General features: G+C 39.6%; 1 protein-coding gene across 3 annotated transcripts in view; it reads right to left on the bottom strand.

Annotated features, from left to right (window-relative positions):
- Positions 1-26,744, bottom strand: part of Cep128 (centrosomal protein 128) — a 342,449-nt gene that overhangs the window by 254,904 nt on the left and 60,801 nt on the right. For all 3 annotated transcript variants that reach the window (XM_076921486.1, XM_076921487.1, XM_076921489.1), the window contains exons 11-14: positions 10,828-10,914; positions 8,045-8,119; positions 6,008-6,140; positions 1,953-2,104 (exon numbers count right to left, since the gene is read on the bottom strand). In XM_076921486.1, coding sequence (XP_076777601.1) covers positions 1,953-2,104; positions 6,008-6,140; positions 8,045-8,119; positions 10,828-10,914 — 447 coding nt within the window. The remainder of the gene's footprint in view (positions 1-1,952; positions 2,105-6,007; positions 6,141-8,044; positions 8,120-10,827; positions 10,915-26,744) is intronic.

Raw genomic sequence — 26,744 nt, 5'->3', positions numbered from 1 at the left:
AGGCAACAAGAGCCCACCCAACAGTCCCAAATTATCTAACATTTTGTAAAAGTGCAGGAGAAACTAAATGACATTTGGTGGCACTTCAGTGGTAGTCTCAGTTGTCAGCAGCTCCAACTCGGTGATCTCCAACCTTCATTTCTCACAAAGCCCAGACTAGATATCACTCTGAGAACAGAGCACGAGGCATGAAAACCAAACACGACATAATCACAAGTACTGTTAAATCCAAATCAACTGAGAGAAATTTAAGTTATTTTTACTGTTAAATGTTAAGAATCTCTTGTAATCACAGCACTTGGATGGCTACAGCAGGAGTGTGGGGCCAGCCTGGGCTATGGAGTGAATCTAAGGCCACTCTGGTCTATAAAGACAGACCATGTCTCCAAAATACTGTGGTGGAGGATGACAGAAAAGACAGGAGCTGAAAAGTAAAACTATTTTCCTGGAGATGAACAGGGTTTTCTTAAAGGCCACTGGGAGGGAAACAATGTTTCAAGCTTTCAGGAAGACAATGAGTGGTAAGGGGTGTGTGAGCTGAAGTCTCTCTCCAGCTGTTTGCAAACCAAATCCTCTGCAACCAGTCTGCTGTGGGAAAATCCGCTCCCATGGATTACTGCTAAATTGGAAGCAGAAAGTCAGGCTCCTTGAGACCATTAGTAAGCTACTATCAGCCATTTTTCAATGCCCATGAATTGCAGGACTTCCTACACACCATCCAATTTCTATAACAAGAATAAAAGAGAAGTATCCCAGGAGGAGAAGAAGAACAGGAAGAAGAGAACAAGGACCAGGATGTGGGCAACAACAACCAGCAGGGGTTCTGTTGCTTTTTCCCTCTCATTCTTGTTGTCTGTTGTGTTTGCTGTGCTCGGTTTTAGCCCTACTTCTGCTCAGTAACCCCATGTTGGCACTTTCATCACCAGCATCAGGGTCCACAGTAACACTAACGCCTGGGAAGCAAATTTTAGAAGTCACTGTTGCACAGGAGCTATTTCTGGTATTTATGAAACGTCTAGAAAGTGTTGAAATGAGTGTGCCAATATTTCTCTACTATCTCTGTGATCTAAACCTTGAACCAAATCCAAAAGGTATTTTTAGTGACATGCTGACAAGATAAAAGAGAAACTCAGACTGAAGAAACATTCAGTACTTCCTTTGGGTTACATGAGCTATGAGCATCAATTTTCTACCTATCATTATAATTATGGAAACCCTTCAAATGCGGCAACTTATTAGAAGACAACCACACTAATAAACAGATGCAGGGGGAGAGCTGATACATATCTACTTGCCATCTATGTTTGATCTAATTTGCATAATTATAATTAGAATTAAGTTATTTCCTTTCATGAGATCTTTTTCTTTGATTTTTAATATATTCTGATAATTACCTCATCTACGCTAGATAAAAGACATGGGAAATGGCAGCTGCCCACTTTTGCCTCCTTCACGGTTACCCCATATTCATGAGTACCCACAACTTGCTGTTCCTAGTGGCATTACAATGCAAACTACCTCAGGCAAAGAGCTACAGATATGGGCCACTGATGCGTTCCAAAGAAGAGATGTTACTCCGTTCTTCTCACCTGCCATCCCCACATTCAGCCCCCAAATAAAACACTGCCATCTTTAGGGAAGGACCCCTCTCTCTGTGTGCACGACCAAGAATAACTTCGAGTTTAAAAAGAGAAAAGGCTTTCACTATGAAATAATGAAGGAAACTAATTAAAAAAAAAAAAAAAAAGACCCTGTTTCAGAGTCCCAAAAGGAAATCCAAGCTCCAAGGGGGGGCTATAAAGGAGTCAATTAATTGTTAGCTTAATTTAATATTATTTGCCTCCAAAACTAGCTCTCAAAATAATACAATTTTCTATTAAGATTTCTTTAAGCGATTCTAGTACATCAAATTCAAACTGTGTTTCAAATGGAGAGTAAAGGTTGGCTGTCACCTCGATTTGTGCTGCCAAACTTGCTTTCTCCTGGTCTTTCCGTTCCATGCACCGCTTCACTTCCTCTAACTCTGAAGCCATGGAGTTGAAGTTCAGTTGCACTCGCAGATCTGCCATCTGCTTCTCCAGATTCTGCTTCTCCCGCTCTACTCCTTAAGAGGCAAATGTAAAGCTCCGTGGTTACTCTCTAGTCACGGGAAAGTGGACTTTCTAACAGTTATCGTTAAGCCTGTGTGCCTAATGCCCTGGCTCACACCATCCACGCAGCAGGCTGCGGATCTCTGCGGTCTGACATGGCAAGCCGCATGGCTCGGACACGTTCGTGAGCACCACTCAGTAGCACTCCTCGGCCGTCAGCAACATCAGGTACAGTATCAAGTCGGACATACTTTTCAAATCTACATAGGCAGCTACGCCGTGCTATTTTATGTCATAGTAATATTTTCAGTGTTTCCTAATTTCAGTTACTATTTATTTCAGGATACTTTTTAAAACAAAAGCACTGAAGTCAACCAGGCTACAATATACTGATGCGACAGAAACCTACACAGTGAAATGTTGTTCTTACATAGAAACAACACTTAGTCATCTCAGTAAGATGGACTACTCTCCCTATTCAGGAATTCTGAAGGCTATACCTGAAATTATAACACTCAATAATATACATTTATTATTTAATTCAGCACAAATTGCTTGGTCAATGAAACAAAGAACATTTTATTATGTTCCTCACATAGGAAGATGGGTAACCTAAAAATCCATTGTCAAAAATCTTGCATTACAAGAGTGGAAAAACACACAAAATGCTTCCTTTACTCTAAAATATTAGGAATTAGAATATATACTAACAATTTACCACTACCACATTCCAATAGTTTTCTTTCTAGAAAAGGAATAAACTAACTATGATCAAATCAGCTTTGTAAACAGTTGATAAACATATTCCACCTTAAGAAATAGTAAAGGACTCAGAACTTCACATTGAAAGAGAAGACGTATTGGCTCTTCAAAAGCCTGACAAATGACAACGATAAGAACAGCCTGACAAATGACAATCAGAAGGACACAGTGAACTAAGGAATGGGAACTCATCTGTACTTACACAACAGTTCAAATCCCACTAGGCTGAAAAGAATGGTATTGGAGTGTTACCCTGGATAACAAACTAAGCATGAAGTGCCAGCTACAAAACAGGGTTCAGTATTCAGGAAGGTGTTGGTATGAAGCATTGCCAATAAGCAACAAATACAAGGACAGGAAGAGACAGAGGCAGCAAGAAGTTCATCCATGGTTTTCAGGGATGTGGACCTTCAAATTTATCCCAAAGACTATATCATACATGATACATACAGTGTGGCTACCTACTACTACATACATATTGTATAAAATGTACAGTAAGAAATGTATATATATATATATTATATACTCATAAAATATTTATATATTTGGAATGCATACATACAGAAGGTAGTAACATTTTTAAACAAAATACTAAGGTAGATAAACATTATACATACACGTATATCATATACAATAAAATGTTTTACAAGATTAGAGTATTTAAAACATTAACAATAAAAGAAAAGAAAAATTATGCTCTCATCATACCCCAGAGGATTGTTATATACATGCAGTCTGGGCAGATGTGCACATCATTATGGGACAGCTAATTACAAGCTCAAGTTTGTGGAAAACTTGTGTTAAAACTTGCAAAGTGAGTAGTTCCTAAGAGTCCACTCTGCTGGGTGGTTAGTGTCCTGATGTGGGACTGGGCTAGTTATTATGGCTTTGTTGTAGTGCTTTGCTAGCTGCCTCTCACAGATGTGTGTTCTCCTTCATTTGTGTTCATTCTCGTTCACCCTCTGCTTGCTCTCTCTCTCTCTCTCTCTCTCTCTCTCTCTCTCTCTCTCTCTCTCTCTCTTTCTCCTCCAGCCCCCACTGTACGTAAGGACTTGCCCTTGCCTTCTCATTCGGCAGTCTTCTGTTATCATGCAATGTCACCCACAGTGTTTTTTATGCAGCAAAGCTGCCGCCACACTCAGCCCCTGTATCTGAACTTCCCAGCTGCCCAATCTGGGAGAAATACATTTATTTTCTTTAATCACTGAAATGAACCATGAACTTTCTCCCTAGAATAGTTCCATGAATAAGAGAGATAACGTGCAGGGAGTAACATAAAACCCTTTACAGATAGGAAGTCAACGTACTGTAGATGACAGCTCTCGTGAAGATAATACAATGAACAGCTCTTGTCTTGGAAGGCTGTGCAGCAGTGGAGGAGAGAGGGTGTAGGAGTCAGAGCACAGAAAGGCAAGCTACCATGGAAGGAAGAGTGAGCCGACACATGTCAAAGCTGGGGTGGTAAAACAAGAAAAAAGAGGTGACAGACTTGAGAGCTATCAGAAGCCATGTAGTGACACAAGCCTGTAATCCCAAGAGCCAGAGAATACAGCAAACGATCCCAGCTGCAAGGCCTAGATCATGGAGAGTATGATCTTCTCTCATGATGGGAAGGAAAATGAGAGAGACAGGGACAGATACAGAGCAGACTGGAGGTAAAGACCAACTAATGAGTGGAGAGAAGAAATAATTTCACATGTTACTTTGTGGTTTAGGCTGAAGTATCTGGAATGGGAAATGAAACCATCAATCAAGATAGGAAGGAGAAAAAGGTCTGCTTTTGCTTTTTACTTAGAAAATACTTCATTTTGGCAAGAACTTATTTATATAATACCATGTACAAATAAAAAAATTAATATTTCCAGACCATTGTGGCTGACAATTTCTGTACAAAGCCAACTCGGCAATGTAAACTGGGATACTTTCTCCCCACGCTGACAACACAGTTTCCAAAGCTAAAGTATTTTTGTTACATGAAAAAAAAAAGAAATATATATATACATATATATATATATGTATATATATATACCTGTAATATCAATATGTTATCTGTCAGACAGCAGCAACAGTTTTTACAGGTTTTTTAGCCATTGATACAAAATTATTGAGAATTCCAGCAAGACAAAGAAAAAGAAAAAATGCAAAGCCCCAGAAAATAGCCAACTTCTCTTTCTCTCTTCTTTCTCTAGTGGCTTCCTGGCACGGCCCTGTTTTGTTAGCTTCTCAAGCATCTCCTAGAGGTAGAGCACTCTCGAGCAGCATGATTAAAACAAGCTCTGTGTACAGCATGATCAGTGCTATGCCACAAGACAGGAACAAGACACTTCACATCCCAGAGATTTGGAAAGTGATGTCGTATATCTACACAATACTGGAGGAAATAATTCCAAAGGCATCAGAAGACCGTGCTTTGAGGAGAGGATGATTCAGTTCTAAATCTGCTGACTGCACATTCTGTAGATGAACACAGGTAAAAAACCAACAAGCAACTTCACCTGATCTGCTCAAGTCAGGAGACTGAGTAGGAGCAGACCCAGGGGTGGCTCTTAGCAGGTGAGAGCTAAAGCCTAGGATTAAACAGCTCCTCAGGAGAAATAAATACTAAATATGAAAAGCTGTTAATAGAACACTAGGCAAAATCAACCCTGGAACACTGAGCATGAGAGAGGCACAGCTAAGGCAGAGGAAGAGGAAGGTTCAGGGGCAAGAACATCAATGGAAGACCCTTAAGAACCAGAAGTAGTCAACTGAGGTAAGAAACAATGATGCCTCTGCATTCAACTATGATCAGTACAAAACCAAGCTGAGACTGGATTCCAGCCTCCAATCTCCAGATAGCAAGATCCTAATATTAATTATTCATATATTAAAAATTAGGGGGGAAAAGAGAGTGATAAAATAAAGGTACATTTACATCTTAATTCCAAAGACACACAGGTAAGGAGCAAAGTAGAAAAATTAAAACTTCATTACAACCTATGGATAATCTTTCTTAGACAACACCCAGGAGACAAGCAGGTCTGACAATGGAAATGGGAAACTGGAAAGAGACAATGGAATGGGTCTTCAAGCAGAGATTTGAGAAGATGAAGTAAGCACAAGCTGAGGAGTGCACCTCTAGGGATAAGAAGCCACATCCAGCATCCAGACTATACCTCTTCGAAACCTCCGGTCATCCCCTTGATCATCCTGGTGGCTTGATGTTTGCTTGGAAACGCAAGATCCTTGATGCTGCAAACCCCTTTGGTCACCTTCCGCTTTGATAAGTTGTGTACGCAACTCTTCCACCTAAGAGCAAGTCAAAAATTAAATTGCTATCAACTTCAACACAGGAGATAAGTAAACTCACAGATTACTATAGACTGTGTCCTGGGGGGGGGTGTGGGGGGGGACACATCCACTTCTAATGGGCTACTGTACTATAATAAAGCCAACGTAATGAAGCCCAGGTGGCCCCACGCACAGATCAGGCTTCCACCCCGTGTTTCCCTTTCTAGTTCTGAGAATTTAACTCAAACTTTTTGAGGGAGGCCAGAGTGCCACCACTGAGCAGCATCCTAATTGTGGTGCTTTGGATAAGAATGGCTCCCACAGGCTCAGAGACTTGAATGCTTAGGGAGCGGCATTAGGAGGTGGTCTTGTCTTGTTAAAGGAAGTGGTCATTAGAGTGGGCTTGGTGTTTAAAACACTCACGCCAGGCCCAGAGTCTCTTCCTCCAGGTTGCCCTATGATCTGTACACAGAGCTCTCAGCTACTTCTCTAGCACCATGTCTGCCTGCATGGATAATGCTTTCTACCATGATGACAATGGACTAAACTTCTGGAAAACATGAGCAATAGCCAATTAAATGGTTTCCTTTACAAGACTTGCCATGGTCATGGTGTCTCTTCACAGAAACAGAACACTAAGACACGAATCTAACTACATTTGAATTCTTTTGAATTGGCTTTTGTTCAGACGGGCTTTTCTTACAAATCCCAGGTTAGCTTCTTACAGCAATCCTTCCTGACTCGGCCTGAGGCCTGGGATTACAGGTATGTGTTAGCACGTCTACTCAAACACATCTGGATTTGATTCACTCCGTTACTACTCTTCAGCTCTAATCTACTTTCTTATTCTTCACCTGTTTTCTGACATGGAAATATGGTATGCAGGTGATTAGATTTAAAATAAGGAATTATGATTTAGCATTTTATGATATCAAAATAGACCTCAGAAAAACAGTAGACCACAGAATTGTAAGCTTCTGAAGCCATGGGCTGGATTATTCATTTTGACATATAACTTAGCAATGAAAAAAGAAAGTAACGATGACAACCTGCACCAAAAACTGACATTAAAGACTACAAACTGGCACTTAAAAATATAAGGGATCAGCATGGGATTAAATACCAACATCCACAAAACAAATTGTGAATTCTGCCAACATTAGGACCTCATGACCACTGACTGCAGAACAAAGTCAATAAGTGTGTTTAAAGGCTCTGCAAAGCAGGTGCCTTTCCGGTACCTCTGTGAGCATGTTCAGAGCGACTTCTGAACACGTATGACAGCAGGTACCCTGGCCTGCAGAGCATGTCATGTAGCTGAGATGTGAAATCTCATTGCCCAACAGAAGGAGGCACATTCTGATTTAGTGAGCACAGGGGAAGGGACAATTAAAAACATACCCTTATCCAGTGAACATAAGATGACCACTTAAAGTTGCTCAACTTGAGATATCACATGCTCCCAACTGCCACTAGGGTTGATGGGCTACAAAGCACTATGCCTAAAATGCAAACCTCATCTTTGGCTAAAAGGAGCCAGGCAGCATCCTGACAACAAGAGCAAAGGCAGTGATGTATTCAAAGTAACCTAAACATGCAAAGGTCTGTTCAATCTATTTTCTCCTTCCTCCTTACTCTCCAGTGCCTCCTTGAACAGAATTAAGCTCCCGGGAAGTTTTATCTTACACATCCAGTGTACTCGTACACTGTTCTGCTGAGAGAGATAAGGAGAAAGTCAGAGCAGCAGTCAGCAAAACACACTGTCACAGTGGGAACTGGGTCTGGCTTTTCTGCGAGCTCTCTGAATCTTCATATCTGCATTCTGCGCTAACATACATGCCCTAAGGAGAAAACTAGAGTCTAGAGCTAGACTCAGTCCACATTTACTGAAACAGCAGACTGTCTTAGGTTGATAGACTCACCTGCTGCAAAAGCGTTTCTCTACTGCCTTCAGATTGACTCAGCAGCCTCCTCGAGATCACCAATTCCTGCTCCAGCTGGAGTTTAAACAAAATAAAAACATGTAAAATGAGGCATAAAATAACTGTGCCCAATGGACAAAATATGCCCAGTGGGTCACAACTTAAAAGAAATAGAAAAATAGTTTCCAGGAGATATTTACAATGATTGGGATGGCATTTCACCATGAACACACATTTAACTTCCATGAAAATAATTTCAATTACCTAATATAAAAGGGGTTGCGTGAAGACTCCTAGATGTCTGAGACCTAATCCGTTTCCTCTCAGCTATGATCTCAGACTCCCACCTCTACCCCAAGCCTTAATTCATCTCTAAAATAGTCATTTTTACTAGTCTCCTGTGATTCTCCATCCAGTTCTCATAATGTTAACAAAACTCTAAAACAATGTTTTCTTGGACAAGCATGGTCAACTTAGTAAAGTTTAGTAAAGTTGTTCTAATTTAGTAAAATTAGAACAAAATACACATCGGTCTAATAATTCAAACTACAGTTTATCTAGCATGACTTCTTAGATTCCTGATACTCAAATGTGTTCCAACATTTTTTAAACTTCTAAATTCAAAAAAGACATTTAAAATTTCATTAATAATATCGATGTTAGGTAAATACCCATGAAAAATACAGTTAGCTGAGCAAATATCCTAAAAATTCAGAATATACTTACTTACTTCAAGGTAAAGAATTCAATAAAATAGGACATAATTTTTTTATTTTAAGCTTTTATATGCTATATGTTTACATTTTAAAACATAGGGGAATTTAAATAATCATCTTACTAAAACAAACGACCACCTTTTAACAACTGTATGAATAGTGGGTATGCATGACAAGGATCTGGAGGAGCCTCAGGACACAGGCAGTAGGCATTTACAGAAGATCAAGAGAGCTAAACGTATTCACATGCACACCAAACTAGTAAGATCTGTAGAACCACTGTGGCTTAGACTACTGTCAATTTTCTGATTTGATATTCAGCAAGCAATTACATAGAAAGTATTACCATTGAAAGAAATTAAGACAAAAGAACAAAAGACCTCTCTATACATGTGGTTTTGAAACATCGTATGAATCTATAATTATTTCTCAATGGACTGTGTTCTGTGTGTGTATATACACATAAGTGTGGGTATATGTGTTTGTAGCCTTGTAAACATGCATGTTAATATCAAAGGTCAACATTATATATTTACCTCAATCACTTACCACCTTGACTTTTGAGACAAGGTCTCTCACTGAACCTAGAACTCTCCATTCAGCTTGAATGGTTGGCCAACCCACCTGTAAGATCCCCCGCCTCTACATCTCTAACATTGGATTACTAGAGTAAACTGTCATGCTATGCTTTTATTTAGATGCTACAGATATGAGTTTGGGCCCTTGTTTTTCTGTGTTAAACTCTTTACTGACCCACCTCTCCAGTCACCATAATAAGCTTTTATCCATTTACATAATAATTCTTAAAATTGTTTACATGTAGCTAGTAAAAAAGATATATAAAAACAAAGAAGATGTGGTACTACCAAACTATGAAAAACATTATTTTTGTTCTCTTGAATCTATGATGAAATAAAGCAGGAAAAAAAATTCACCTTTCAGTGGAAATAGCTTTGACGTCAAACAAGCTACTATTGGCCATAAACTTACTCTAACATCAACAGCTGCAACACTCAAGGGGCAAACTCAATGAACTAACATACCCTGCCTCACACAAAGGTGATGTAGAAGCAAGAATAAAGACGACAGAGAATGGTGAGACCTTTAAGGAGGTAAGCATAGAAAGGGGATATGAAACTAACAGCAGAAACTTTCTTTCAACATTCCTTATCATGGGTTTAACCTTAAAACTACTAAGTTACTTGGCCTCTGAATTGCCTTTTAAAGCTAAGGTAGTGGGTTCTATCACATAAATATGACATCTATCAAAGGTCCTTAACGTCTGATGAGAATGTGGGGTATGGTAGTTTGAAGAAGAATGGCTCCCTTAAGCTCATATATTTGAATACATAGTCACCAGGGAATGGAACTGTTTGAAGGGATTAGAAGGATTAGGAGGTGTGGCTTTGTTGGAATAGTCACAGCCTTGTTGGAAGAAGTATGTCAGTGGGGGTGGACTTTTGAAAATTCAAAAGCCCATGCTAAAGTCACTCTCTGCCTACAGATCAGGATGTAGAACTCTCAGCTATAGCTACAGCACCTACCACCTACGTGCATGCTGCCATGCTCTCTGCCAGGATGATAACAGACTAAATATCTAAAACCATGAATAAGTCCCTAATAAAATGCTTTATTTTATAAGAGTTGCCTTGGCCATTGTGTCTCTTCACAGCAATAGAACAGTGACTGAGACAGAGGGTATTTTCAAACCTGGCCTGCTAATTACACCTATTTACTATAAAGAAAATGAATACATACAAAATGTCTAATGATCACACAGTAGATCCTTCCTAATTAACTTATAAAAGTGAAGTTTTTTCAGTGTTCTCCACCAAGAAAATAGAAATTTTCACCTCTCAGAAAGGAGAGAGGCCCAAGATGATGTGGGAACTAAGGACCTGAGTGTGCTATCAAGAGTGAAGGCAGAATCATAAGCCACCTCCTTTCACGGCATGAAGGTGCCACTATGTTCCAGTAAATGATCTCAGGAACACTTTCACAGTGCTCAACAAGTATCGACGACCACCAACCACCATTCTGATCAAAGGATAACTTTCAAGGCCTTACTTGGTTCTTCTCAGTTTCAGTTTGTCGAAGCTTGTTTTTTATGATGTCCTCACTCTCGTCTGCTTTAGCTTCTTGTTTCTTCAGTGCCTACAGTGAAAGCAAATGAGAACAGTGCATTATTCCAGAATGTGCACAAAGCTCAAAGCTACCACCAGACTGCACTGAGGAAGAGGAAGGGCCCAGGAAAATACTGAGTTATGTGAACTCTGCAAATAAATTCAAGCCTGTTCACTCACAGAAGCCCTGGCAACACTTCAGCAAGGATCAAACACAAACAACTTCCTGAGCTTTCAGATCATTTCCACTAGTTTCATCTTTTGTCTTTATCTTTGGAAATCTCACTACACAGAGAAGCTAGAGTGCTAACAATTGTTTTGGAAACAAAGTTTCCTGCACATCAAAGTAATCGTATTAAAGGTTGTTTTAGTGTTCTGTTGCTGGGAAGCTACACCACGACCAAGGTGATTTTTACAAAAGGAAGTGTTTAACTGGGGCTTGCTTATAGTTCCAAAGGTTTAGACTATTATCATAATGGCAGGGAACACGGTGGTGCACATGGTGCTGGAGATGTGGATGAGACATGCATCCTGATACACAGCCTGACAGAGACACAGAGACAGAGACAGAGACAGAGACAGAGACAGAGACAGAGACAGAGACAGAGACAGAGACAGAGACTGGCCTGGCTTGGGCTGTTGAAAGTTCAAAGCCTACCTCTAGTGGCACACTTCCTTCAACAAGGCTACACAATCTAATTCTTCTAATCCTTTCAAACAGCTCCTGTCCCTGGTGACTAAGTATTCAAACACGTGAGCCTATGGGAGCCATTATTATCAAAACCACCACAGAGGGTTACAAGACCTGCTGGATTTGGACTAATCCCATAAACTAGTCACTAGTTTCTTAGGTTCTAAAAGCACACTATCCACGCCCATAAAAACATGCCCATTGCATCACCATTATGTAGATGATATTTGCACAAAACATGCCCAACCATCGAAATTCTCCTCACCTGCAGAAATATACAAATTCTTATCTAGTTGCCACTCTTTAATTATAAAAGAAGCTTAAAGAAAATTCTTTCAAAAGCTAACCACAAAAATGTTAGCTAGGGTTTGTTTCTTTTTCAAAAGGAAATCTAAAAAAGAGGAAAAAACTTAAAACAGACTTTCATAGTATCTAAATGGCATTCTATACAAAGAAAGAAAAGTATCTGACCATTCAGCAGTTACCTTTAGCAGGGTGTATATAACAGCTGTACAAACGAAGGAAATGCAAACTACCTAAAGCCTCTTCCAATGAAGCAGCAGGAAATAAGTAAATATGGTAAAAATTGACTTCGATGTAAACATATATCATAATCCATTTCATTAACCTACATATTCAAATACATCTTAAATATACATCTTGTGTGTCAAGCACTGTTTTAGAGGGCACTAATGTTCACAGACATAAAATACACATGATTCCTTGGTGTTCTCTCTCTCTCTCTCTCTCTCTCTCTCTCTCTCTCTCTTCCCCCCTCTTCCTGTATGAGTGCATGTGTGTATGTGTATGAGACAAAGAAAAATAATATAAAGTTGTTGAAACCTTTAAAATAACTTTTATTTAGAAGCAAAACAATAATTGCATATCTATACACATTTATTTTGATTATATCCCCACTTTTAATTCCATCTCTTCCTTACTCCTTCCATATTTTTTTCAACATTGCTCCTTCAAAATTCTGAATCATCTTATTCCACAACACCTTCGTTCCAACTTGGATTCATCATTTTTGTTGTTGTTGTTAATACCTCTTCAGTGCATTAAAAATCTGACTGGATGTTTGCAGAAGGGATGATTAGGGAAAGACTTTTTCAGGTAACTGACAACTTTCATTCAACTAAAAACAACCCCCACTTCTGGACTCAAACTCCTGAGTAGAAAGTCTCCACATGCACCTGAAGGCTGAAGGCTGGTCCAGGCTAGGTACGGTCATCAGATGCCATAACATGAACAAAGGGAACACACAACTTCAAACAGACAAGACTGCCCCAGACACCGGAACCATTCCTTTGCATCACTGAATTCGAAGTCAAACTAAAAAGTTACCTTAACTCTAAGGAGTAGTGTAGATGAAGGGACCCTCTAACGCTGCTCGACACCTTGTGGCCTCTGTTTACAGACAGAAGCCAGAATCATCAGTGGCTGAGCTGCACGCACTTGACCTAACCTCATGCTTCAACTCTGAGTTTAATTTACGTAAAAACATAAACTCCCAAAAATCCCCAGTGAAGAAATTTTCCAGTTTACCATCTGGAAGTTATCCATTTCTTTCCTTTTCCATGATATCCAAAAATTAAATTTGAAAAATTGTAACATTTAAGACTAGAAAAACAAGAAAGATATGCTAACAATTTCCAAGTGTTTGCTTACTTTAGTGTTTAATCAAACACAGAAAAAATACATATATACATACATATATATACACTTATTTAGATGTGTTTAAAACAGGGTTTTATTTATTTCAAAACGATTCTTATTTATCAAGGGGCTACATTTCCGAAAAGTAACAGAAAAGCTTTCATTTTATTAGAGTGAACTCTGAGAAGACAGAGACCTTGTCTGTCAGTGGCACTGTATTTTGTAGACAGTACTTGGCACATATTAGATATCAAAGCATGCTATTGGCTACAAAAACAAATATTCCTTTATAATCTCTGACATCCCTTTGCAGTTACTCAGCTAGGTCCTTTACATATCCGAGACTTTCCAAATTTCCCCCACCCTTGATTTGTTTTATCTTTAATTGTGTGTATTTGTTTGTATCTCTGTATAGGTATGTGCAAGTAACAACAGAGACCAGAAGAGGACATCAGGTCTCACAGAGTATAGGAGCCGTGTGGGCACTTTGGCTCAAAGACTGGGAAATCAGGAATGTCTCTTCAAAGTGAGAGATGTATAACCCATTTTCTCCCCAAAAAGGCTGGGAATGGATGTATTTAATAGTCAGGTGACCCCTTTGCACTATCTATATGGTCAGGCCATGCTGGTTCCCCAAGACCCTTATCTTGAGCCTGTTTATCGGTCAGTCATTACATCCCCTAGACCTTGTCATATACATTGTTGACTGTGAGCAGCTTCCTTAGTTAATCTATAGAATCTATCTTTATGGACAATGCCTCTTGTACATACTTTATAAGAGGTTCACATCTTATGATTTGTTATTCACACAGGATTCAGTTATCACCAGAAAATCTTTCTTTTTTTTCCAAATTGTACTGTGCTTAAATGTGCCTAAAATAAACCACCCAGTGTCAGACTCTTGAAGTTTGAACCAACACAGGCCTCTGAGTCATACTGAACCAGACTTCCTTCTTGCCCCACATGGATAAACATTCTGCTGGGCATTCTATTTGCAGAGACCCCTACAATAGAGCTGGGGTTACAGGTGAGTGTGAGCCGTGTGACACGAGTGCTGGGAACCCAACACTGCTCTTCATAACTTCATAACTCTATCTCCAGCCCTCTCTCCCACCTTCCTTAATTACTAACTCCTCCCTTGCATCAAGTTACCTATCTTGAGAAAGTTTGAACAGAATAGTGATGATGCAAATTATGTATTTACTTTTATGTTTAGGTCAAAGAGGTGATAAACACTCTCCAGTTGGAAAAAAAATCATTTTTATCTTTTATTTAGCTAAAGAAAAGAACTTATTAATTGGTTTTAATTTTCTGTTTTGTTTGGTTTGGTTTTGTGTTTGAAACAGGGTCTCACTATGGAGCCTTGGCTGTCCTGGAATTCTCAATATCTATGTCAACCAGGCTGGCCTTGAACTCAGACATCTTTCAGCCTCTGCCTCCAGAGTACTAGGACTGAAGACAGCTATCACCATGCCAGATCCTTAATTGGTTTAAAATATTTTCCTTTAAAATCCTGTTAACTTTACAGAAGAGTTGCAAAGATAGCTCAGAGATTTTGTACATTCTTCAAAAAGTTCTCTCTTAAACCAACATGTAACCTATCATGTTATCTTTACCAGAATTGAGATAAGTACATCGTATTAGGCTGGAGAGTCTATTTCCACTAGATGTACTTTCTGTTCCAACGACTGATCTACACTATACTGCATTCATCTGACTTCCTTTCCCTAGTCTCATATAACCAGTTAGTTTCTGGGTTTCCCTGGTCATTTAAGATGTCAGTGTGTCTACAGTGGTCAAGTACGGATTTGGCAAGGGTTGGGGAGAGGAATGGACACTACAGTTCAAGTGCCTTCTCACTCCCCTCAGATGCTGGAGCAAGGTAAGATGCTGTCCGTCACGTTTCAATAGAGTAATTTGGTTCCCCTCTAAGACGGTCTCCAACCACACCCACCTCATCAAACAATGTGTAAAAATGAGTGAAAAGCATCATTACAGCTGCACTTGGGAATACTTTGAGGCTATAGAAATATAAAGCTTCAAGAAATTTTAGCTCAAGTCCAAATCCACAGAGCACTATAGCAGTTATAGTCTTTTTTTTAACAACCCCCACACCTCCCCATCAGAACATAAACTCTAACACCATCCAAATACCTAGTAAGTTTACTCATAAGCTGTGCTCACTAGGTAATAAAACCCTGAATGTCTTTATACAAACCCCAAAAGGCATACTCATATCAAAATTATTAATGAGTGATCTAGAATTATGTCCAACTATATAAGTAGATAGAATACACTCATCAAATCTTCACCCAAACATGCTGTTTTCTAAGTTCTCTAGGGTATCCTAATCACCTTGTCTCTTCCATTATGTCTTGTCAAGTATGAGTTGGTCTCTCTGTGGCTTGTGACCTTCTAAATACTGCCTAATGTGTTTAGAGCAATCTGCTTCCATCCCAGGGATATACTCTGAGCATCTACACTCATAACCATTTCTAACACCACGATGCCTCCAACTTGTAAAAGAAAGAGTATCATTTAACAGGTAATATGAGAAATAGTCATGACTTCATTCTCTCACAAGTGGATATCTATTCCACTTTTCATGTCTTGTAATCAATGTAAGTACTTACTATTCTCATTGGTATTAGATAAAACTCAATAAACTTAACTTCAATCAAGTTATGAAACTAAAACTATCTTTTAAATTCAAATACCCATGCAAACAAGTTTCATTTTTTAAAAACTTCTTCTCTCAAACATGCAGGAACATAAAACAGGCAGGGTCCTGCCTGGCTACAGAAGGTAGGCACTCCTAGCTTCGTGCCCCTACTGTTAGGTATCTCAAGTAAAGTCGCCCACATTGACTGCTGGGGCTTCCTAGAGATTTCCCCCACCCCCACCCCCTTGGCAGCTTATACTCCCCCCTCCTTAGTCACTTCTACCTTCAACACCTGATCACTTCTTTACAGTAACACTTTTCAAACATAATACAGTTTTCTGCTGCAGTCCACTTACTGTCTAGAACTTTATTTAATATCTTCCTTTTTAATATCTCTTGTAGTGTAAGAATGTGTAAGTCTTAAAATTTTTAGTCAACGGGATCCTTAAATTTTATTGTTTCAGTAAGAAGTGACACTGAGGAGTCATCAGAGCAAAGGACCCCACTTCTGTTATATCAAGAAATGCCATCGCATTCAAATATCGTTTCTGCTTTTAGAGCAGCACAACGTGGCAGGCACATCAGCCCGGGGGCAATATTCTAACCTGAAATATTAAAGCAATTCTTCTATATTAGGTAGTTCAGCATGAAAGTCACAAAAGTCTATACAATTCAGTCTGAATTGAAACAGCTTCAACTTCTGAAAACAGATTAACACTGAAAGAGAAACATTTTACAAATGGACAAATCAAAATGGTGAGCTATTTTGTTAAGCACTCACTGTAAGGGTTAACTCCTCTACTTTCTCTCTGAAGAAACTAACCCCTCAGTGGATTCTGTTTCTATTTGACTAGACCAGGCAACTCAAAATGACATTAAAACTGACCTAGTAAAGGCAGCTATAAAAGAAAAGGAAGTATCACAGGCTGATGAATGTCTACAACTGTGTTGTTCTGCCCTTTTAAGCTTGAATTTCTTAGAGCCGCTTAGCCATAAAGCTATGGTGTGCCCTGCTCCAGAATTTGCACTGTCTTTTACAGTTTTAAGATCACAGGAATACCACAGGGTCTTAATAGAGGGCCCCTGAGGCACACTGAAATCTTTAAAAACAACAATTTTTCTTTTTTCCTTGAGTGTGGCTTTTTCCATTAAAAGGACAAACACATTGAATACTATTATAGTTCTTTAGAAGCAGATGAATCTAAACACTTACTGTTATGGATTACCAAGAATGCAACCTTTCCTTTAGCGAGCAGAGGGCAAGGGAAAAAGAAAATGTGTGTGGAAACTCTCCCATCTTTCACAATAAACATGTTTACCAAGCGTCTCTAATAGATGACACATTCAAATATGTGGAACAAATAGAAATTACAGGCTCCTTGTGTCTGTTGCAAACAGACCAGCAAACTTGGTTATAACAATGGCACTAGAATCTTTAGTGAAAGATTACATGCTAACTTTCTCATGGGCAGGGCCAGTGATACTCCCAGAGAAACACCATGAACATCACGGGTCCTGATTCATCCTCAGCAGTGCGACAATGCATACCTCTGGTCACAGGAAAGACCATGAGAATGATTCACTTGGAAACCCACAAAACTAAAAAAGGAAGAAAACAAAAGTCTGGACTCATCTGAAACATGAGTCAGAATCATTATGCTTGAAGGTACAAACTGTCAGATTAAAGGTTTTTTTTTCAGTAACACTAAAGATACATCACTGAGAAACAAAACATAGATGCTTTTCCTATATTTTATGTTTAAATTCTCCACGTAAATATGAACTAAAAGTCAGAGAAAAAAAATATCTTAAGATTTCCAGATTACAATGAGATTACAATACAAATCAGATCACATGATATATAAATTGAAGTTAGAAGTTGATATTTATGTATATTATAAATGTCAACAACATTTTTGAGGACATTTGTTTACTCCCTGTCGAAAAGAAATTTTATTACGGAGACAGGATTTATGAAACTTTATGATAGAAACTGAGTTTTCTTTTAAGAGAACAGTCTGGTGGTTGGCTCTGAAATGCTCTGTAGAAGCCTAATACAAGTCCAAAGCATCAAACAAACGGATGGATGCATATTGGAAGAAAGGTTTCTGTGAAACAAGAGGACAGGACGCTGTTGCTCAGAATGAATGTTATTTGCTTAAATTAATGGAGATTTTTAGTTCATCAAGTTCCACGAATTTCCAAATGCTGTTTTTTCCTAAATCAAGTCAGAGATTGCTCCCCATGAGAACTAGCTCAAGTCATGGAAAATCTTAGCCTTTAAGTCCATCCAGTTGGAGATTATCTGTGCCAACAAAAACTAAGGCCCCCCCCAAAAAAAGGTTTCTATCGAGTCAGAAAAACAATACACTCGTATTCTAAATCTCTAAACAAACAAGTTTTTCACTCAAAATTTAGCTAAATGGATTTTTAAAACTGTTAAAAAGCAGTTTGTTTTATAACCATGACCAAGGAAAGAAAACCCTACGTTAAAAGCCACAACTAAAACAAACAAAATCCCTGTTTGGTAAGTTAGTGAGACTGTCTGATGAAAATTCCAAGGAGATCCAATACACATGTCACCGTGACACCTGCTCATCTGTGAGCTATCAGTGTAAAGGAGACAAGTTCAAAGGCCTAACAGTTGCTGGTCACAATGGTACATTCCTTTAATCCTAGCACTTGGGAGGCAGAGGCAGGACCTCTGTGGATTCAAAGCCAGACTGAGCTATCTAGTTAGACTCTGTCTCAAAAGATGGGGGAAACCAGTTGACTGTTGACCCTGTAGGCTTCCCTCATATGAGAGGCAAGCACATGAGTAGTCAGTCACAAGGAACTGGCTTTTAATGGTCACGGTAGACTCTACTACCTGTGGTTAAGTTCAAGTTATCAGAAGTAAAGCATTAGCTAATGGTAATTCTAATCCTTAGCAAGGAGCCTTAAAGCTGTCTAAGGTTTTCTAACATAAAGCCCAATGATTTGCTTTGCGCTGGGCCTCTCCATGCCATCTTTTTATCTCTCCTTTTTGTATGATCTGGTGCTTACTATGCTGGGAATCCAAGAGACATTAAAAGGAATATTGTGGTCGGATACATCAGAACTTATTCTGACCTACTTTCCCTAAGCAAACTTCGGGAAACTTCTCAACTCCAGTCAGAATGTATTATTGGAGTCTGTTACTGTTTGACGCACCTGGATCCAATGAGGCCAAAGAAGGTCACGGGTTCAATCACCATGAATGCCAGTTTCCTTTGCTGTGCCTCACAGCCAGAATCTTTACCCCTAATACCTTAGCCAAAGGCCACAAGGAAAATGGACTAGGCCAGAGATCTGGGATGAGTCAGCAAAACTCCACTACCATGACTATGAAATTAATTCAAGACTAAACACCCTCCAGACCAGTGTCAGGATTTCAGCCTTCAACTGTTTTTAAATGTGCAGATCTGCAAAACAAATGCTTCGTTACTGCTTAAAGAAGTTGGTGTGCTGAAATGCCATGCAAATCTTTTAAAGTCTTTAATTCAAAAACAACAGTGGTAATAAGCATTATTCCCTGAAAGACCACTGCTTTTACTGGAACAGATTGTATTTTTATGCAATCTTTTACTTAATAAAAAACTTGCAAGTAAAGTTAAATGTGAGCCCAACAAGTGTACTTTCCAGGATTTCCTTCAAAATCAAAAGGCAAAATGCTCTTAGCAGAGGCTCTGTTTTCATCTGAGTAGTTTCCTCTCAAAGAAGAGAACTGGGCTTTTATTAGAGAACTGGAGCAATGTGATACCCCATTTGACTCTCTAAGCAGGACCACTGAGCTAGAACTGTTGACAAACAGAAGATCATAGATAATTGTGGAAATTTAAATTAGAATTTCTCAAGGTTCATCTGTCTGTGAACAGAAAAGCCCGTAAACACACAACATCTTCCATTGTTCGGAGTCCGGGAATGTTATTTTATGCCTTTGGGTTTGGGGATTTTGGGTTTTTACTACTTTCTAATAAAAATAAAACAGGGCTGGATGGATGAATAAAGCTATCTGTAGCTGAGTGCTCTCTGTTTGCACAATATTACTATGCACTCAGTAGCTGCCCAATAAATATTAATTGATAATGATGGAAAAGGACTTTTATAAACAGATGGCCTAGCAAAAATTCACTGAAGGATGTAGACAGAAGCATTGCCCTGTAACACAGAGATGACACTAGTCCTGCTTACAGAAACTCTCAGGCTATGGTCAGGCAGCTGTTCAATCAACAAGAGCAAAAGACACTTTTCATCATCACCACAGAATCAGCAGCACTGAACACTTATGTGCATACAATTCTGCTTAAAGGGACACACACAAACTCCTGACATCCTTATTTGTTATCGTTGATAATGGAAAGGTACACAGGAAGGAAGAGGATACCTTGGGATCTAGTAACATGTGGCATGAACACAACATGTCAGCCCTAAACCCAACCCACAGTAGAAATAAGCATCCATTAAGTAAACTTCCAGGACTGAGAACACCTTTCACATATGCTAAGAAAGGTTTCCTTAAAGCTAGAGTGGAGCCATCATAAAGAGAAGTGAAATGCTTCAAAATCCTAGAGGTATGAATAACCAGCAGAGTGTTCAGATCCCCTGAAGAATTATCCCTACTGGAGTAGGAAGGAGGAAGTTATAACCAAACTAATCAACCTTAGAGGAACTACTAAACACACACACACACACACACACACACACACACACACACACACACACATACACACACTTTTCAAACTACTTTAAAAGTGTAAATTAATGTATACTAATATATACTATAGAATTTTAGAGAAAGACATTTAGATGAGGAAGTGGTGGGGGCAGAAAGTACACTGTAAGCATTTAATAAGTAATAGAATGAATAAAATTTCTTAAAAAGTAAAAGCCTAGCCAGGCAGTGGTGGCGCATGCCTTTAATCCCAGCACTTGGGAGGCAGAAGTAGGCAGATCTCTGAGTTCCAGGCTAGCCTGGTCTACAGAGTGAGTTCCGGGACAGCCAGGGCTACCCAGAGAAAGCCTGTGTCAGAAAAGAAAAAAGTGAAAGCCTAAGAAGATTGGACCTTAACTAGGGCTCACATCAAAAAGAGGTGAGAAGGATTCTGGGACAGCTTACGCTACATACCGGCTCACAAAACCACACTTTCTACAGAGTCCAAAAGCTGACAATGGCCATGCTGCTGCTTCTGAGCTGACACCACAGTTTCAACTAAAGTTGAACTAAAGTTTCAACTTGTGCCTCTTTTTTTATCATTTTTAAATACTAGACCTGTATCAATGGAACATTTTAATACAGGCAACATTTCCTAGGGCTTCAATGGCTTGCAAAGACTGTCTACAATGTTTGTGAACCACCACACTTCCAAGAATTGAAATGGAAAACTGTTACAAAGTTGATCCCAGAGTCTCCGAAATCTTTTCTGATTTGCTCCCAGAAGGTCTTAAAAAAAAAAATTTAAAAAAAAAAATAGAATTGTTCCAGAGTCATCGGACATAAGCAAGATCCAAGAAAGCACAATACAGATTGAACAAAGAGCTGGGGGGGGCAAAAAGGAAAATCAGGGGGGAAAAGGGGGGACTACAGAGCATATGTGGGACTTGCTCATCCCAAGCTATGCCTGGGGGGGGGGGTCAGTCACCTTTGCGGGGGGTGGGGGGGAAGCCCCTAAGAGTTGACCCCTGTCCTCCATCCATTTTACTTTTTTAACAATTTATTTATTTATTTTATGTATATGAGTCCACCATTGCTCTCTTTAGACACACTAGAATTGGGCATCAGATCCCACCGCAGGTGGTCGTGAGCCACCATGTGGTTGCTGGGAATTGAACTCGGGACCTCTGGAAGAGCAGTCACTGCTCTTAACAGCTGAGCCATCTCTCCAGCCCTTGATTACTCTTTCACAACACTTGCTATGAACAGCGTTTGCTGCCTCCTTGCCAGGAAAAATTAATAAAATAATCCATACGTAACGAACACTGATGAGTGAGAAAAACAATGAACACTACATAAACTGGTAAGAAGAAGGGCAGTGGTGGGAATCAAAACCACGGCACTCAGGATTTAAGCCCTTCAGCCTCAGATTGAGAGAGTGCTCAACATGTTAGCCAGTAAGCAAGGGGCAAAACTCACAGCCACAGAAACATTTCCCTGACTGATCTGAAAACACTAAACCTCAGCGGAAACATGGTCTCTCAAGCACAAACTTACCCACATAGGGCCCAAAACAATAACTTTTCCCCTCCAGTGTCCTCTACAGCCTATGCATATGTGGGAATATTATTGCCTTACAGTAATTATGACCAGGACCCAAAGGCAAGGCAGTATCATAGGTAACGTTAAATCCAAGGCTGCCAGCACAGCACACAGCACATAACATACAACAGTGCTCGCTAAATGAGTATCTTACTAAGTGGTGTTCTGAGGATGCACGCTACAGCATTCATTCTTTCATTCATTCGTTCATTCATTCATTCAATGAACACCTAGCTTGGTCTTACTATTTCTCAGGCATTGTTATAGGAGCTGAGATGTGGCCATGGGCAGAAGTCATGAAGGGCCCGCCCTCAAAGGTGTTTAGGGGACAGACAGGTGACAATAATGGAAAAAGTATTTTTAAAGAAAAAAAAATGTAGCAAACTCAGAAGTGAAGAAGGGCATTTCTCTTGGATAGTTAATAGAGGTTTTCTAAAGTAGCATTCTAAAGGAAAGGCGGGCATAAGCCACACAACTGTTTCAGAAATCAACTTCATGTCTCTGAAAACAGGAAGTACAAAAGCCCAAAGGCAGCAAGTGCAAAGCATGCCCACAGAACGGCAGGAAGGCCAGCGTAGTGGCAGTGACGCCTCTGACTTTCCTGTGGGCACAGAGACATGCTTGAACATCGGAGGACAACTTGCAAAGGCCATCTCTCTACCCTATGAGTTCAGGAGACCAAGATCAGGTTATCCCACTTCACACCAAGCATCCGTGCCACTAAGGCAGCATGCTGGCCCAAGGTAGGACTGTAACTGTCCTACTGCTAACAAGAGTGAGAACAACAGAAAACTGCAGTGAGAGGAAATCAGAAACCAGATTCCAGGGACTTTTAGTGTGAGGCTTTTAAATTTGTTGTAACCGTAATAAACGAAGAATGTGACATCACCTGCACACCAGACAGGTGACACAGAGGTGAGACCTGAGGCCAGCGGCCTACTCTGTTTGCAGAAGCAGAAGACAGAAGCAGAGACAACAGTCAGTAGCAGTTACAAAGCAGATAAAGAGCCAACTTTCACAATTATTTTTAAATCGGAGTTGACAAGGTGTGAAGAATGAGAGAAAAGCAGACAGCAAAGACAACAGAAACTCAGTTCTCAACACTTAAAAGTACAATTATCTGACATCAAGATGATTATCCATCTTCCTTAGAAAATGCACCATCTATTTCTTTGAATTAAAAGCACACAAGGATAAGATCCAGCGCCTTCTGAAGAAGTTCGTAGGTCAGAGGGGGGACAAATGGGGAAGCAGAACTGCAGGCCCCAAGTATGTGCAGATACTGCGCTGTGAGAGACATCAGTATGACTTGATCCCCATCCAAGCAGGTGGCAAGTGAGGCCACTGAAACCTCATTCTCAGGTCACAAGTTCTAAGCCTGTGTGCTTTCTACCATCCTAGGTCCATCAGTTGAGTAAAGAACCTTACAGCTCTGAGCAGGGCTTGAAAGCCTCACCACAAATGGATGATTATTAGAAATCTTTTGTTCCTCCCCTCCTGAGCAATAGTTAGAGCCTGTTTCAGTATGTGACAAAAAGAATTTACAAATCTTAATAATAGAAATCAATTAAATGCACTAAGCAATAAACGATGTCTATTTATCAAGGAGAAATGAGACTCGCTGAAGGAAAATTGAACAGTACTAATTACAGGAGCAGAGGTAAATGGTACAGGGTACAAACGGGTCATCAGTAAGAGAGAGACAGAATGTTAGGAAAAGGCTCGTGTGAGATGCAAGTGTAGAAAATGGATGTCTAAGATGCCAGCTTAAAGCTCAGATAACCAAAAGTGGAAAGGAATTAGGAATGTATGAAATGAACTCTCATATCAAAAGATGTTCTCCGCCTTTCTGCATCTAAACAGACTAACTCCTACATAAAGGAAATTACGGGAGGGGGCAGGGAGGGAAGCCTGGATCCAGAGTATAAAAGCAGCACCAGGAAGCCAGCCCCAGGCTCCAGGTAGCATGTGTCCATCTGCAATCCTTCATTTTTCAACAGTGTGAAGCTACACAGCTTCAATTTTAAATTTTAAAATGACAAATAATGATATTGTTTTTAATTGTGAGACTGGTGTCAAGGACAGTTTCCAGAAATGCTAAGAGCTGGGATATATATTCTGTAGGGAATCCATCTTAAGTAGACCTGGAGCTTGAAGAAATAATGCTGACTGATGGTTCAATACTGACGACTAGTGGTCAAAAAAATATAGTAAGTCCTTAGCAAGCATTTATCCTACAATTTTTATCAACTAAATTTGAAACACTGAATGCAAACTACATGAAACTTTTTAATTGAAACACTAAGAAAAAAACCACTAAGGAAAATAACTGTATACAAGGTTCTTTACGTTTCTATCCTGAAGCCCAGCAAGGTGAGCACATATGTGCCATCTCAGCACTTAGGGGGTGAGGCAAGATCAAAAATTCCAGATTAGTCTTGCTATGTGTTAAGACTGCCTTCTTTCCATTATTTAGACAGTGCTCTAAAACAGAATCCACTTGGGATCTGCTGTTGAAATATAGAAGAGACAATTCTTTGTGCCATCTTATTTATAACCTTAGAACTGAGTGATCTCCCAGGAATAATATATGAAAGAGGTCCTACTTTTAGAATCCATATACCCCATATACCTGGGGTAACTCCATTCTGAGCTTTCTAATACTATTATATACTAAATAGCAAACAGTGCGTGTAATAGCATGGGACTTCAGATAGATGAGTTTCAATATAATGTCAGGACCAGCAGCCGGCTTTGGGGAGCATGTCATTTATATAATATTAAATTGTGATTGATTATATTCATAGGGTCCCAGCTCTATCAGTTGGACCATTTCATATTAAATCTCAATGAAGTAGAGTTCACCTTTGCCTGCTCTAGAAAAGCCTTTGCATGGAGATCATCTCTCCCAAAGTGTTACATGCAGCAAGGATCATTTACATCTGAAAATAACACTCATATGCTCAGCAGCTGTTGGCAGCATAACAGCATACTACGTGAATGACCTGATACTTCAAGTGCCAGGACAAGAGTGGACGGGAGTGACCTGGTGTCTGGCAGAGAAGACCACATTCTAGGGAAGAAGACATATGACCGCACAAGTAAGCAGACAGCAGTTACAGTTTGTATAGACGCCATAGCACTCAACAGACACTGGGAGGCTATGCTGTTAGAAAGAGGAAGGAAGTGTGGAAAGTCCTATCTGATGATGTCATCAAGAAAGTCATGTCAAATTGAATTGGAATATAAATAAATAAATACCTGATAAGCTAGAAGAAACCACTCTGGGTAGGGCAGCTCTGCAGAATGGCGTATTCAAGTAGATATGCTTAAGTTTGTGGACTAAGGCTGGAAAGATGGTTCAGTCAGTCAGGTACTCACACGAGCACACAGATATAAACCCATTCCCTACAACACTCAGAAGAAAGATGGGTTCAGCAGCACATGCCTGTAGCTACAAATGAGGTCTCATGAACGGGTCAGCTCTAAGTTCAGAAAGAGATCCTGTCTCCAAAACTAAGGTGGATAGTAATTACTGACACCTGAGACTTACCTCGGACCTCCAAATACACACAAATGTATAGGCATACCCGCATGTGCACGCATGCACAGACAGATACAAAGACACCCTCACACATGTACACACATATTTTATTAAATGATTTTAATTGTTTACACTCCAAATGTTGCCATGTACACACAGTTTTAAAAGTGCAGAGCATCCAATAAAGATGGAAACATAATTTGAAACCCCAAAGTTAACACAAAAGATAAAATAATCCAATAGAAAAGAGTGACAGGAGAAAAAGAAGGGAGATGATAACACTTCTAACATACCACTAAGTCTAAACTTACCTAATGAGGGTGTATTGTTTAAGACCAGGGGTAAGGTGCTTACGAGGAAAGTGAGAGGAAGGATTAAAGTCAACAAAAAAAATTATATGCACAAATACAAAAATGTTGATAGAAACTCACTATGAGCCAGGCATGGTGGGACACGTCTTTAACCCCAGCACTCACTCTGGAGGTGTAAGTACAAGAAGACAGCTCTCTGTGAGTTCAAGGACAGGCTGGTCTACATAGTGAGTTCCAGACCAGACAGGGCTACACAATGAGATTCTGTCTTAAAACAACCTACCACTAGGTAAGTAATATTCAAGAAACCCCAAACACCAATCAGAAAAGGCAAAACTGACAAAAATCACAGAGAGAAATTGAGCCTGATATATTAAACAGGAATACAGAGGAACATAACAAAATTGACAAATGAGACCTACAGATTCACATATAAAATGCTCGACCCAAGCAAGGAAGAAAATCAGGTGATAGTTTTATTGAGTCATTAACCACGATACCAATACTCCATGGAAGTAGGTCCAAATTCGAGTGTCAATAAATTTCAAAAAATAAATAAATAAATAAAAATACTTTATTTTTTAAAGCAAGGTTTAAAAACTATAGATGGGCAGTGTAAGACATGCCTTTAATCCCAGTACTTGGGAGGCAGAAGCAGGTGAATCTCTGTGAGGTTGAGGCCAGCCTGGTCTACAAAGTAAGCTCCAGGACAGCCAGGGC

This window comes from Arvicanthis niloticus, chromosome 23 (genome assembly GCF_011762505.2).
Source record: "Arvicanthis niloticus isolate mArvNil1 chromosome 23, mArvNil1.pat.X, whole genome shotgun sequence".
In the NCBI taxonomy this organism is placed as follows: Eukaryota; Metazoa; Chordata; class Mammalia; order Rodentia; family Muridae; genus Arvicanthis; species Arvicanthis niloticus.
The sequence above is the reverse complement of the archived record's forward strand: the minus strand, read 5'-3'. Positions and strand labels throughout refer to the sequence as shown.